A 15,703-nucleotide genomic window follows, 5' to 3' on the forward strand; every position below is an offset into this window, starting at 1 on the left:
TGTAGATTTATATCTTTTTATGTGTTAATTTACCAACTCCACAAACATTGATGTAAAATTGCACCGTAAAAGAGGTAAAATTCGTCAATTAATCTGCACAAAATAAAAAAAGTTAAATATTGGAATGCTGAGAATTTGGTAGGTTGAATATTACCTATTTTTTGAGTAATATTACTCAAAAAATGCGTAAAAATGTGAACCTGATGAATATTCATCAGAAATTGATGAATATCCACCAATTCCTGATGTAATATTACACTTTTTTTTACCACAAAATCTGTCTACACAGAAAAAAAAGTTGAATTTTGGAATGTTGAAAATTTGGTAGGTTGAATATTAACTCTATTTTTGAGTAATATTACATAAAAAATGTGTAAAAATGTTAACCTGATGAATATTCATCAAAAACTGATAAAAATTCATCATTTTCTAGGCTAAAATTAATCATTTTTTTATTGCCACAAAATCTGTCTTCATTTCCTGATGAATATTACCATAATTTTTTTTTCTGTGTACATTTCCTGATGAATACTTTCATCATTTGTTTTCCTTGCAAAATTTAACATTTATTACTGTGAAAAGTAAAAAATCATGGTAATATTACATCTGAGAATGAAAAAATATGTGATTTTACTTCAAAGTTGTGTAAATTTAACACATTTCCTGTGTGATATCAAATTTTTAGTCTAAATTAACAGCATAGTTGAATTTTGGAATTATGAAATTTTGTTGGTTGAATATTACTCATTTTTTATGTTATATTACTCAAAAAATGTGTAAAAATGTGAACCTGATGAATATTTATCAGAAACTGATGAAAATTCACCAATTCCTGATGTAATATTATACTTTTTTTTTTGCCACAAAATCTGTCACCATTTCCTGATGAATGTTACCATCATTTTTTTCTGTGTGTGGTTATATTACATCACAGAAGAGTACCTTCCAATTTTACGCCTGTCAAATTTACGCATTTTTACTATGTGTAAAATCTCATAAAAGCGGCCAAACTATCATTGAATTCAAGAAAAAGATTCTAAACATTATCATTTTCATATCATACAAAACTACATAAATTGTATCTCACAAAATATAGAATCTGCAAAATACCCAGTTTAAAAAAGTTTAATTTTGGATAAATATTAACTCTGTTTGATGATATTTAACCACCAAATAGATTGTAAAACGAGGTCAGACCAGTGGAAAGCTACGTAGGAAAAAATTATGGCAATATTTCATCAAAGAACTGTGAAAGATTATGTGTTAAAAAATGTGTTTTTTTTCTTTGTTTCTGTCATACGACTTGTGTAATTTTACATCAGGAACTTGTGAACTTTCCAACAGGTTTTGATGAATTTCCCTTTTTTACACATTATTAAAAATTGCTCAAACAGAGGCAATATTAATAAAAATATTTAATAATTTATGAGCATGAGTATGAGCATGAGAGATCACCTATGGTTGCCCCTCCGTTGCTGAACAGAACCGTAATATCCTTTCAGCACTACTGATTACAGGCTTCGACGTTCTAGTGGTGTTTCCCTTACCAACAGCATGTATGTATGCGCTGAAAAGATAAAACACCATGATTGCTAAAGCTAGATCAGTTGCGAATAGGTAACAGTCATTGGCCACCAACGGCGCCCGCCATGTCAGTTTGTAGATCTCGATTTTAAGGGACGGAAATGTTAGTTAGCGCAGGTTGCTACTAGGGCAGTTGATTTACTCTGTGCTTACACCCCACAAGTGCCAGGAACCTGAAAATTTGTTAGTAGGATGGGGGTTTGGTCAGGATTCACCACAGAAGATGATGATGCGACCCAAAATCATACTGTTTGTTGAAAGGTATTATATATTATTCTCAAGGCAAGAATCGGATGCTGCGGATGAGAAAATTCCCGTTAAAAAAAATTTAAAAAAAAATGTTCAATGATTTATTTTCAAAACTTTTAAAACAATGCAATGCTGTTTATTTAAAGTAAAAAAAATGAACTTTTTGAATCTTGGTGAGCAACGATCAAAATTGAACTCTTTCGCAAGCCCATAAAAAACGTTTCAAAGTCACCCCATCTAAAGCCGTACAGCACTTCATACAAATCGTCTACGATAACAGTTTTCCTCATTCTTTCCTACCCACCAGCATCAGGGAAAACCTGCTTTTCCAAAGTTAAGCGGCTCACGTGTGTGCACTTTTGGCTCGTTTGACATTCGATAATGTGTCTGCAGCGCTTCAACGTCGTCGTCGTCGTCGGAGCAGCTGCTAGTTTTCCCCTGGAATGTCCTGGTACACCAGGGTACGAGGGACAAGACAATGTTTGACATGGCTCAAAGTTCGCTCCTATGTGAGGGTATAAGTATTCCTAGAATGGCAAACTACTACCGACTAGGGTGACGAGGAGGTCGAGGAAAACTATGCACTGAAATGTGAGTTTGTGCTTGGAAAATGGGAAATTCCATTGCCCTCAAAAGTTGATGTGTGTGCTGTGCGGAGAAATGGTTTGCGGTCGTTACGCTCTGTTGTAGGACACACGTTTTGGAGCGGGGACAACTCTTCTGGGAAGTGATTTAGCTATCATGGATGGTGGACAAAAGCGGGAGAGTTGAATTGCTGTGATGCAGTGTTAAGTATAAAGTGCGTTTGCCACAAATGGAATTGTTTTCCTTGAAGTGAGCCATATTTGTATTAATTCTTAGAAGAAAGATTCAGAGCAACTAAATTTACAGAAATTGTTTTTGATTTACCCTGTCATGTTTCTTTTTATGATTTTTTTTAAGTATGAGATGAATAGGGGCTTATGACAGTTGATTGATGGATTTTGAGTGGTGAAATTGCATTCTATGCAACAGTCAAAACAAACAAACAGACACTCTCACAAGATCACAAACATCAAAACCGGAGGAAAATGGCAATCATGCAGGAAAATCAATGGGTGAAACCGCTCACATGCTTGATCCCAAACTGAAATGCAATTGATGAGCAATGAAAAGAAAACCAGAAAAATGATTTGATTTTTATACAAAATAATAACAATAAAAGTATAAAACTAAAAAAAATGCAACCGGCTCCCTTACCTGCTGCTGATGATGTACGGTTGGGCGTCCCGCTCGATCAAGGCGTGCTTGTCCTGGGCCCCGATGGCCGTCCCGATGACGCGCTTGACCGTCTCCATGACCGACTTGGAGGCGCCGTGCGGTTCCGTCGTCGACTGGTACACGGACTGCGGGTTGCCACCCCCCGTCGTCAGCGACACGTAGTCGGACTGGGGCATTGTTACTGTTTTTTTTAAATTGTGTAATTTTTTTTCGATATTTACAATTTTGGCCAAATTGTTGGTGTTGGTGTTGTTTTAGTTGTCGGCGTTCACGCAGTTCAAAAGTTGGTGTAATGGTTGAACGTAATTTCGATTAGTGGCAGTTGCAAACCAATTCACAAACCAAAAATATAGAAAAAAGAAAAGAGAGAAACAAAACAATGATAAATAATTGCTTTTCAAGTGGCTTCGAATGGAAAGGATAGTAAAAGCAAATAAAAGTAAGGAAAGAATGTTAGTAAAGTGAGAAAAACCAAAACCAAAAGCTCAAAAACACAAACCAAACAAAACACACACAAAGATAAACAAACAATACCTTCTACCAATACCAATAGCCAGCAGCAGCAGCAGCCTGTAAAAATCTCTTGCAAAAAAACACGTGTTGCAACATGAAAAACTCAGTCCCAGAGTTGGGTGTGGTCAGGTGAAAGCTCTATAAGTGCGCGCACGCGGGTTTCGGAGTGTGTGTTAATTAGTGTGTGTGTTTTTGCGTGACACATTTCTTCATGTTACCTCCTAGATAAGGCGAATAAATTAATTTCTCATTCAGCGCAAATGTGTGCACCCTGCAAGTACTAAGGTTCCAAACGAGATTCTAGGCATCTAGGAGCAACAGTGCCGGTTGAAAGATTTGAGATTTTCCAAAAAAAAAATGTTGCTTTTTCATTTTATGACAGAAATCCTCCTGTTTTGTCAATAATTTCAAATTTGGAGAGAAAAAAACAACCAAACATATCTCACAACATTTGATTTTTTTGTACTGATAAGGGAGCGTTCTTTTATTACGTAACGGTTTTTATTTGATTTTTGACCCCCTCTTCTCTTCGTAACAAAATTTCCATATTTTTTTTGTATGGAGCGTAAAACGGCCTTCAACCCCCTCCCCCCGCCCAAACTGCGTTACGTAATAAAAGAACGCTCCCAAAGATCTTGCGTTTTAAAAAATATTTATCTTAAATCATAATGTGACATAATTATTCCAAGTAAAAACACTTCACAAAGTTGTATTAAAAAGTTAAACTAAACAGCTTAAGACTATACTTGATTCAATTTATTTAATTAACATTGCGGCTGATTTCAAATATACCTTACAATATTACAATATTTATCAAAGCAACATTCAAAAACAGTAAAAACTCTATTATCCGAGGTAGTAGGAGACTTGTGATAATCGAATTACTAACAAAATTACTTTTTAAGATTATTCAAGATCAACCTAATTTCAAAAGTTCAAAGGACATAAAAAGTGTGAAAATTACGTTTATTTCTATCATTGTAAACGGTCTTCCAATCCACTTTCAAACAAAGAAACTAACATAAATTTCAAACTCTCTTCTCAATAATCTTTTTGGACCTTAAAAATAAAGTAATTATTTAAGGTTTTAAATAAGGATAATTTAATTAGAAATATTTGACAAATTTAAGCAAAAAAAAAGAAAAACGACAGAAACATGCTTTGAAATTTCAGATTAGAACTGTTGTAGATAATAATATATAATTTAAACACTTATATTAAGCCAAGTTGTTCCATTTTACGAACCAAAACACCATTTTAAATGATTTTTAGTTAAATGTTTTTTAGAAAAAAATTAGTTTGCAATGTGTCGTAACAGCCATCTCAACCTCCGACACTTGTTTGATTTTTTTCTCTAAATTTTCATTGTTTTTCAGTAAAGAGCCTCTAAAGGACATACAAATCATTTTTGAATTGCATAATTCGTAAATTGATTGGGGTAATTCTCTACCAACTCACACGAAATCGGGAAAAGTTGCCCCGACCCCTCTTCGATTTGCGTGAAACTTTGTCCTAAGGGGTAACTTTTGTCCCTGATCACGAATCCGAGGTCCGTTTTTTGATATCTCGTGACGGAGGGGCGGTACGACCCCTTCCATTTTTGAACATGCGAAAAAAGGTGTTTTTCAAGCATTTGCAGCCTGAAACGGTGATGAGATAGAAATTTGGTGTCAAAGGGACTTTTATGTAAAATTAGACGTCCGATTTGATGGCGTACTCAGAATTCCGAAAAAAACGTATTTTTCATCGAAAAAAACACTAAAAAAGTTTTAAAAATTCTCCCATTTTCCGTTACTCGACTGTAAAAATTTTTGGAACATGTGATTTATGGGAAATTTAATGTACTTTTCGAATCTACATTGACCCAGAAGGGTCATTTTATCATTTAGAACAAAATATTTCATTTTAAAATTTCGTGTTTTTTCTTACTTTGCAGGGTTATTTTTTTAGAGTGTAACAATGTTCTACAAAGTTGTAGAGCAGACAATTACAAAAATTTTAATATATAGACATAAGGAGTTTGCTAATAAACATCACGAGTTATCGCAATTTTACGAAAAAAAAGTTTTGAAAAAGTTACTTTTTGCGCATCTCTTTGTTTCGTCGTCCGTTGTCGCGGGTGACCATGAACGGCCATGATCAACGACGACCAACATTTTAAAAACCTTTTTTCCGTAAAATCGCAATAACTCGTGATGTTGATAAGCAAACCCATTATGTTTCTATATCAAAATTTTTGTAATTGTCTGCTACTTTGTAGAACATTATTACACACTAAAAAATAACCCTGCAAAGTTAGAAAAAAACACGAAATTTTAACATAAAAAATTTTGTTCTAAATGAAAAAATGACCCTTCTGGGTCAATGTAGATTCGAAAAGAACATTAAATTTACCATAAAATGACATGTTCCAAAAATTTTACAGTCAAGTAACGGAAAATGGGAGAAGTTTTAAAATTCTTTTAGAGTTTTTTTCGATGAAAAATACGTTTTTTCGGAATTCTGAGTACGCCATCAAATCAGGCATCTAATTTTACATAAAAGTCCTTTTGACACCAAATTTCTATCTCATCTCCGTTTCAGGCTGCAAATTATTGCATGGCAAAAATGGAAAGGGTCGCACCGCCCCTCCGTCACGAGATATCAAAAAACGGACCTCAGATTCGTGATCAGGGACAAAAGTTATACCTTAGGACAAAGTTTCACGCAAAACGAAGAGGGGTCGGGCAACTGCTGTGTGAGTTGGCGGAGAATTACCCATTGAGAACCGATCGAAAAACAGCTTCGTTTACAATTGGCGCTTGATTGGATGAATTCAACCAAATTGATAAGTTTGCCTCTTTTAATGCAAATATTTGTAGAAATTGAATACAAAAGGTACCACAGGATTTCAAAATCTGTTTATTAAAACCTTAAAAATTCACGAATCACATTTCAAAATTGTTTAAACCGAAAATTTTGGCCTTTTTGAATAGTAAGTCGTAACGCAAAAACACGGAAAGAAAAGCTGTCAGCATATCCGTCTTCTATGTTGTCGAATTTGTTAACATTGAAATATTTCCAAAATCGTCATAATTTTTTTGCGTTTTCGCTGCTTTCTTGAAAGTTTGAAGAAGATGCCAAATTTCTTGCTCTTGATCTACACAAGATATGCGCCATCATTGCAAAAATGGTCAAAAAACAAATAACATGAAAACGGATAAAAATGTTGACGGTTTTGGAAACATGTCAATGTTTACAAATTTGACAACGTAAGGTTACCAGATTGTCTTATCAGTGTTTACACATTACAAAATGTATCCAAATTGTTTACAATTTGTTTTACTAGTATTTTTTCCTTAACAATTTAAATTTTGTTTTTGCGCCTTGACTTTTTGAAAAAAATAAGGTGAAGAAGATGAAAACCCGTTAAAAAATAACACATTTTAGTATCTCTAACATAAAGGAATGAATTAATTTATTGTTAAGTATTGTGCAACTCTGAATGATGGATGCTATCGTTGACTCAAAGTGTTTGAATCATTAAAAAAAACTTTCAAAATCACCAAACTATTTGATTTTCAGAAAACTTCCAACCGGCACTGTCCACCTTAACTAAAATTACGATTATTACAGCGTCCCTCTGCACCGCCATCACCGTTGATGAAAAAGGTGCTTTCCAAGTAGTCAAGGAGCAAGAGTCACGGGGGGGAGGACAACCACTAATCACGCACAAAGTCAGGGCCATAGTGGCGTTAGTAGCAGCAGCAGCAGTAGGGTAGAGTAGTCATCAATGAGACACGGGGAACAATGATAAAATGGCTCTCACAAGTCGTAGTTTCAACCAATCAGGCTCATATTTGGGGGAAAGGTGTGTCTACTGGATACACGTCTGCCATTATAGTGGCTTTGGTTATGGACGCTTCCTTGAAAAGTTATTCATAAATGTTTGATTCTGGGATGTAAAAGTAAATTATGGACAAAAATTACTTTTTCGCTCGTAGGCTGCCATTAACACCAAAACTAATATTTCTTAACATTTCTTTCGACGTTCCATAGGGATTGAGTCGGGCTACAATGTCCTTTCATTAGATTTGGCCAAAATTTAGAATATACCCAGAACCCAGGGCTGTCTCATTGTTCCCCACTCATTTCAGCTCATGGGTAACAATGAGACACTTTGATTTTTCTTCATTAAACTTTTCAAAATCTATGGAAATCTTTCAAAACATGAATTAAAAGTTATTTTGGCATATTTATTGAGTTTTAACTTCATTTAACCAAAAATACAAAGTTATTTGGTATAAATATACGGATTTTACAAAATTTAAATACTTTTTAGTATAACTTTTGTTAATTAAAGTTCCATGTTGGCAAAATTGCTCTAAAATGTTCAAGGCAAGTTACCTGCGATGGAACAATACAAAAACATGATGTTTTACTAGAAAAATCTTGATTTTCATAGTGTGTCTCATTGTTCCCCAGCTGTCTCATTGTTCCTGCCAAGTGCGTCTACAATGAGACAGTTGAATAACTCTGGCTGTAGATGTCGGATCGATCTCATATTTTGGTCAATGTTAGAACACATTAAAAGAAAGAAAATGCAACAAAAACCTCATTAAAACATGCTGATGAAAAAATGAGAAAAATCTTTGAAAGTTGAAAACCAAAAGTGTCTCATTGATGACTACCCTACCCTAATCTTGGCACTAGCAGCAGGATAGGAGGACAAACAGCCAGTCACCGCGGGCAAAGCCGAACCATATGGTATATGTAGGTACAAGTTGTTTGCTTTAACCTAGCGAGTGGAGTGCACAAATTTGCTAGCGGTGCAACAGTTTGCCCCGGAATGTATGCAAATTAGGCGTTGTTTAGTGGTACACATTGGAAAATGGCACACAACAGCTCATTCTGATGCACATCACCTTAACGAGCGGAGCTGAGCTAGAGACATTTGACCAACAAACGGTTGATGACTGCAAGTGAGCGCGGTGATAAATCGCAATCAAGGATCATCATCTGGTCGTAAAGTTGCATACGAAATGTTGTGTTGAAGGGGAAGTGTACGTTAGGTTGGTTGTTGAATTACGTTTAGAGATTGTGAAATTTGTCTTAGATTTTAAATTAGAAACTTACCAAAACTAGTCCCACGTGCATCCACTTAATCAGTGTCAACAGCAGAAACTACTTGGACCCTGAATAGTTCCTCTGCAGAGGCAAAACCACTAATTATATTTGCTCCAGGTTGGACAATGCAGTACCCGGCTAAACTTCCGTACAAAACCATCGTTGTTCCCGAACAATCCGGGCTGTGCGGTATCTCGCTCACTTCCAGTAGACTGACCGCACCCCGCATTGGCCCACAAAAAAGGCAGGGGATAATTTGATGATATGCCAACCACTCGCTCATATCCGGACATGCGGGGTTTTAAGGCCAAGAACCGCAGATATCTGGACATGACGGACCCGGGACCGTCGTCGTCTGTCAAACATCAGAAGTGATGATGCCGATGTGATGCTGGTAAAAAGGTTTTTGGACCCTTCCGGTTTTAGGCAGCTGGGTGTTATTACGGATTTGATGGATATTTGAAAATTCTCAAAAGGCTTTTATTATTTGTGAACTATGGAAAACCGGGAAATTTATTTTATTTACATGTTTTTTTTAATAAAAATATTTGAGTAGACTGCAAATATTATCCGAGTTTATTTTGCCCCTCCACTTCCCTCGCTTTCACCTATATCTAAATAGATAAAATATTTAATTAAGTAAGCCCGTAAATCTTATTTCAGAACTGATAACTTAGTATACGCTAGCAGGTTTCGGTATACCTTCCTCATTATTATTTTTCAAAAAAAGCGCTCTATTTGGAACTTTAAGACTTAAGCAAAACATAACTTTTAGATATTTAAACATGATTGATTAATAGATATTGGCACCAAAATAGCCAGAATCAGCCGAAGTAATTCTTGGAAAATCAAGGGAAAAACAACTTTTTGCGCAACAGCACAATGGAATTTAACTAAAATTCCAAATATTTTCAAACGCAGGAAAATGCATTTCAAATGATTTTCTATTGATTGGACTTCTATTCCATTGAAATTGCGAAGTTTTTCGAAAAAAAATCTTATTTTTCAGGCTGATGTTGAGGGGCACCATAAACTTTGAACATATTTGAAAAGGCTTTATTTTGGGTAATTCTCCGCCAACTCACACAGCAGTTGCCCCGACCCATCTTCGATTTGCCTGAAAGTTTGTCCTATGAGGTAACTTTTGTCCCTGATCACGAATCCGAGGTCCATTTTTTGATATCTCGTGACGGAGTGGCGGTACGACCCCTTCCATTTATGAACATGCGAAAAAAGAGGTGTTTTTTCAATAATTTGCAGCCTGAAACGGTGATGAGATAGAAATTTGGTGTCAAAGGGACTTTTATGTAAAATTAGACGCCCGATTTGATGGCGTACTCAGAATTCCGAAAAAACGTATTTTTCATCGAAAAAAAAAACTAAAAACGTTTAAAAAATTCTCCTATTTTCCGTTACTCGACTATAAAAAATTTTGGAACATGTCATTTTATGGAAAATTTAATGTACTATTCGAATCTACATTGACCCAGAAGGGTCATTTTTTCATTTAGAACAAAATTTTTTATGTTAAAATTTCGTGTTTTTTTCTAACTTTGCAGGGTTATTTTTTAGTGTGTAATAATGTTCTACAAAGTAGCAGACAATTACAAAAATTTTGATATAGAAACATAATGGGTTTGCTTATCAACATCACGAGTTATCGCGATTTTACGAAAAAAAGTTTTGAAAAAGTTGGTCGTCATCGATCATGGCCGTTCATGGTCACCCGCGACAGACACGGACGACGAAACAAAGAGAAACGCAAAAAGTAACTTTTTCAAAAACCTTTTTTCGTAAAATCGCGATAACTCGTGATGTTTATTAGCAAACTCCTTATGTCTATATATCAAAATTTTTGTAATTGTCTGCTCTACAACTTTGTAGAACATTGTTACACTCTAAAAAAATAACCCTGCAAAGTTAGATAAAACACGAAATTTTAAAATGAAAAATTTTGTTCTAAATGAAAAAATGACCTTTCTGGGTCAATGTAGATTCGAAAAGTACATTAAATTTTTTATAAAATGACTTGTTCCAAAATTTTTTACAGTCGAGTAACGGAAAATGGGAGAATTTTTTAAAAAAAATTAGTGTTTTTTTCGATGAAAAACACGTTTTTTCAGAATTCTGAGTACGCCATCAAATCGGGCGTCTAATTTTACATAAAAGTCCCTTTGGGACAATTTTCGCATGTTCAAAAATGGAAGGGGTCGTACCGCCCCTCCATCACGAGATATCAAAAAACGGACCTCGGTTTCGTGATCAGGGACAAAAGTTACCCCTTAGCACAAAGTTTCACGCAAATCGAAGAAGGGTCGGGGCAACTTTTCCCGATTTCGTGTGAGTTGGTAGAGAATTACCCTTTTACAAAAAGTTGAAACGATAAGTTTTTTAGGTGACAGAAATTGTCACAATACATCAATAGTGATTGATAGACGATTTGTTTTGGATCAAGTTTCGCGTTTTTTTTTTTTGAAAATAAAATATTTTTTTAAATCAAATTTTGATTTCATTCTCAATTACAAATGAACACTACAATTTCAAACGAATACTACAATCCAAAATTACTTTTGTGAAATATTGATAAATTAAACTGTAAACGAGTTAACCACTTTTCCAATAATTTAGTATTTTTTTTTCCAAAATCTAGCCCAAAATTTGAAATAAAAAAAATAAGTATTTTTAGTCGTTTCAAAAAGTTATTCTTGATAGTTAAATTTAAATAATTTCTTTAATTATTTTTGAAATTTTGATGGCAAATGCCTTATTAAGTTTCCATATCCATTTTTATAGGAAATTTTTAATAATCTACAACAAAAAAAAAATAATTGCTCAAATTAGTTTGTATCTGCTACTTATTAGCTAGCACTTAATTAGTTCACAATAATGATTTGCTGATTTTCAATTCCAAAAATGAAACAAGAGTTTCCAGAAGCATTTTTTACTTGCCAGCCTGTCAATTAATTACTGAAATTACTGGGTTAGAATGATGGATTACTTCAATTACTTTATTACTCTTCATTTGAATCAAAATATTATTGAAAATCAAGAGAAGGACTTAAAGGACTTGATTTTTTTTCTTGGGCTTTTAAATTGAACCAGCTTATTTTTATTTTACAAAAAAAGATTGCTATTTTTAATTAAAAAGTGCAGAAAATTTCTAAAAGTTGCAATTTTATACATTCAAAATCAAACCAATAGGTTCCGAGATACCGTGAGTTGAAAATTGACGGTAAGCTTGTATTTCTCAAAAATAAAAAAAGAAGATTTGGAGTTACTTGCCGTGGTTATTACATTTCAATGAAAAAAAATTATTTAATTTATTGTATATTAGTACAGCGGTTTTGCAGTCCTTAGTTTTTTAGAAAACAAAAAATATTTTTTTCCAAAAAAAAAACTTGTAAAGTACTGTTAAACGAAATTTAATAAAAAAATAAATATTTTTAAAATGATTCATTATCAAAATGAATATCAATGCGATAAAATGAATTTTTCATGGTTTTCTATTCTAGAAAATTCCAATGAAATTTAAAAAAAAATTGGAAAAAATCTCACTGTATTTTTGATTACAACAAGTTTATAAAATAAAAAAAAAATAATTACAGTCTTATTTGAAAATAGCAAATTGATTCTTTTTTGAGTCATTTTCAATCCTAAATTAGATTCTACATCGTGAAATGATTTTATATAATTTGTATACACAAAATTTCATCCAAATAATGATAAAAATTTTTAAAAAAATAAGTAAAACAAGTAAAAAACGCGGAAAAATATATTTTTATGTTGATTTCAATAACACCTTCTAGAAATTTGCCTTTTCTGACTAAGGACTAAAATGATGAAAATTATTTTTAAAGTTTGAGGAATTATTCAAAGTCAACTATAATTAAAACAATGTAAAAGAGCAATTCTCTACGAAATCGGTCTTTTTTCTTCAATTTTAATTTTTGTATTTTTTAATCCGACTGAAACTTTTTTGGTGCCTTCGGTATGCCCAAAGAAGCCATTTTGCATCATTAGTTTGTCCATATAATTTTCCATACAAATTTGGCAGCTGTCCATACAAAATGATGTATGAAAATTCAAAAATCTGTATCTTTTGAAGGAATTTTTGATCGATTTGGTGTCTTCGGCAAAGTTGTAGGTATGGATACGGACTACACTGGAAAAAATAATACACGGTAAAATTTGGTGATTTTTTATTTAACTTTGTCACTAAAACTTGATTTACAAAAAACACTATTTTTAATTTTTTATTTTTGATACATAAAATGCCAACTTTTCAGAAATTTCAGGTTGTGCAAAAATCATTGACCGAGTTATGAATTTTTAATCAATACTGATTTTTCAAAAATCGAAATTTTGTCGTAAAAATTTTTCAACTTCATTTTTCGATGTAAAATCAAATTTGCAATAAAAAAGTACTTTAGTGAAATTTAGATAAAGTGCACCGTTTTCAAGTTATAGCCATATTTAAGTCACTTTTTTGAAAATAGTCGCAGTTTTTCATTTTTTTAAATTAGTGCACATGTTTGCCCAGTTTTGAAAAAAATATTTTTGAAAAGCTGAGAAAATTCTCTATATTTTGCTTATTCGGACTTTGATGATACGACCTTTAGTTGCTGAGATATTGCAATGCAAAGGTTTAAAAACAGGAAAATTGATGTTTTCTAAGTTTCACCCAAACAACCCACCATTTTCTATCTTCAATATCTTAGCAACTAATGGTCCAATTTTCAATGTTAATATATGAAACATTTGTGAAATTTTCCGATATTTTTGAAAAAAATATTTTCGGAATTTTCAAATCAAGACTAACATTTCAAAAAGGCCAAACATTCAATATTACGCCCTTTTAAAATGTTAGTCTTGATTTGAAAATTTTGAAAATATTTTTTTCAAAAAGATCGGAAAATTTCACAATTGTTTCATATATTAACATTGAAAATCGGACCATTAGTTGCTAAGATATTGAAGATAGAAAATGGTGGGTTGTTCGGGTGAAACTTAGAAAACATCAATTTTCCTGTTTTTAAACCTTTGCATTGCAATATCTCAGCAACTAAAGGTCGTATCAACAAATTCCGAATAAGCAAAATATAGAGAATTTTCTCATCTTTTCAAAAATATTTTTTTCAAAACTGGGCAAACATGTGCACTAATTTAAAAAAATGAAAAACTGCGACTATTTTCAAAAAAGTGACTTAAATATGGCTATAACTTGAAAACGGTGCACTTTATCAAAATTTCACTAAAGTACTTTTTATTGCAAATTTGATTTTACATCGTTGAAAATTTTTACGACCAAAATTTCGATTTTTGAAAAATCAGTATTGATTAAAAATTCATAACTCGGTCAATGATTTTTGCACAACCTGAAATTTCTGAAAAGTTGGCATTTTATGTCCTCTAAAACATATCAAAAATAAAAAAATTAAAAATATTTTTTGTAAATCAAGTTTTAGTGACAAAAGTTAAAAATCACCAAATTTTTTTACCGTGTATTATTTTTTCCAGTGTAGTCCGTATCCATACCTACAACTTTGCCGAAGACACCAAATCGATCAAAAATTCCTTCAAAAGATACAGATTTTTGAATTTTCATACATCATTTTTGTATGGACAGCTGCCAAATTTGTATGGAAAATTATATGGACAAACTAATGATGCAAAATGGCTTCTTTGGACATACCGAAGGCACCAAAAAAGTTTCAGTCGGATTAAAAAATACAAAAAAAATCGAATGACCGAAATCCTAGAGAACTGCTCAAAAGTTAAATTTGGAATTATTCTCTATTGTTCGGAAATTCTGAAGCATTCACATTTCCCCATCTTTTTTTACATTCAAGCAGGTTTTTGAAAAATTGAATTGATTGAACTTTTCTATTTTACGATGTAATGTAATTAACAATTTTAAATTATTTATTGCTACACCCAACCGGCGGTCGCATGATTTTGATGCATGGCAGCATGAAAGTATATCAGAATCTGCATGAAAACTGTCCTCATGCATTTTTTGCGATATAGTGGTATGACATTTTTGCCCGTTACCGACAATTATCGACATTACCGACGGCAGATTGATTGTATTTCAGAAAAAAAAACCTTAACAGAACGAGGATTGAACCATCAATTTCTAGGTTGCTGATCCGACACGCTACCACCGCGCCATGGACGCTTGATGAATGGTGAGGGACAGAGCGCGAACATAATGTTCTCTCTAGATTGTTGCTCGGGGACGCGCCAGCATTCTATGTGTTGGTGAGAACTGCAGATTGCGGACGTGTTTACACGCGGGCAAAAATGATCTATGGGCTTGCTGCAAAAAATGTAATAAAATATAACATTTTCTGCAGCAAATTCACTGTTGCAGATTTTGAGATATATTTTTCGTTTGGGTGTAGAATAGATTATAAACAAAAATCATAAAGATTCGTTTAACAAGTTTATTAAACTATTACTTGAAATACTCAATAATTAGTTTAATTACTCATTAATTTTCAGATAGTTAATGATTTACCGTGTTACCAATGTTGGACCTTTCTGGAAACCATTGTTTGGTGTATTATTTGGTCTTTTTTGGCCGTTTAAGTTGTCGTTTTATGTCGGTCAATATGATGATTTTTTTTCTTCAAAATTAGCTTAAAGATTGCATTTAGTTCAAAATTGTCATTGAGATTTCCTTTTTTCATAAATGAAATATTATTGAAGTTTTCTTTCACTCACACCGGAAATGACGTGACAACAGGACCCGTTTAAAAGCTGAGAAGCTTCACTCATGCTCTAAATTCGGGTTGACTTTAATTAAAACGGACACATTTTCGAGCACTCCTGGGGGGTAGAGAAGACGGTAAGGAAATTACCAACCGTTTGTCCAGCTCCGGTGACATGCCACGCACGCCATTTGTCCGTTTATAATGAGCCTGTCACGCAATATGGTCCACCGTGTGCCGAGGAGCCAGACTTTTGGAAGTTTTCCCACGAGACTTGC

At 33.3% G+C, this 15,703-nt stretch overlaps 1 protein-coding gene across 12 annotated transcripts in view; it reads right to left on the reverse strand.

Annotated features, from left to right (window-relative positions):
• LOC6041584 (protein NDRG3) overlaps nt 1-15,703 on the reverse strand; it is a 183,494-nt gene that overhangs the window by 91,765 nt on the left and 76,026 nt on the right. For 5 of the 12 annotated variants that reach the window (XM_038256106.1, XM_038256109.1, XM_038256115.1 and 2 more), the window contains exons 2-3: nt 3,073-3,274; nt 2,945-2,959 (exon numbers count right to left, since the gene is read on the reverse strand). The exons of 4 other annotated variants lie outside the window; for them this stretch is intronic. In XM_038256106.1, coding sequence (XP_038112034.1) covers nt 2,945-2,959; nt 3,073-3,269 — 212 coding nt within the window. In that variant the 5' untranslated portion in view covers nt 3,270-3,274. The remainder of the gene's footprint in view (nt 1-2,944; nt 2,960-3,072; nt 3,275-15,703) is intronic. 3 more of the 12 variants (XM_038256110.1, XM_038256108.1, XM_038256107.1) reach the window with 1 other exon arrangement.

This window comes from Culex quinquefasciatus, chromosome 2 (genome assembly GCF_015732765.1).
Source record: "Culex quinquefasciatus strain JHB chromosome 2, VPISU_Cqui_1.0_pri_paternal, whole genome shotgun sequence".
Taxonomy (NCBI): domain Eukaryota; kingdom Metazoa; phylum Arthropoda; class Insecta; order Diptera; family Culicidae; genus Culex; species Culex quinquefasciatus.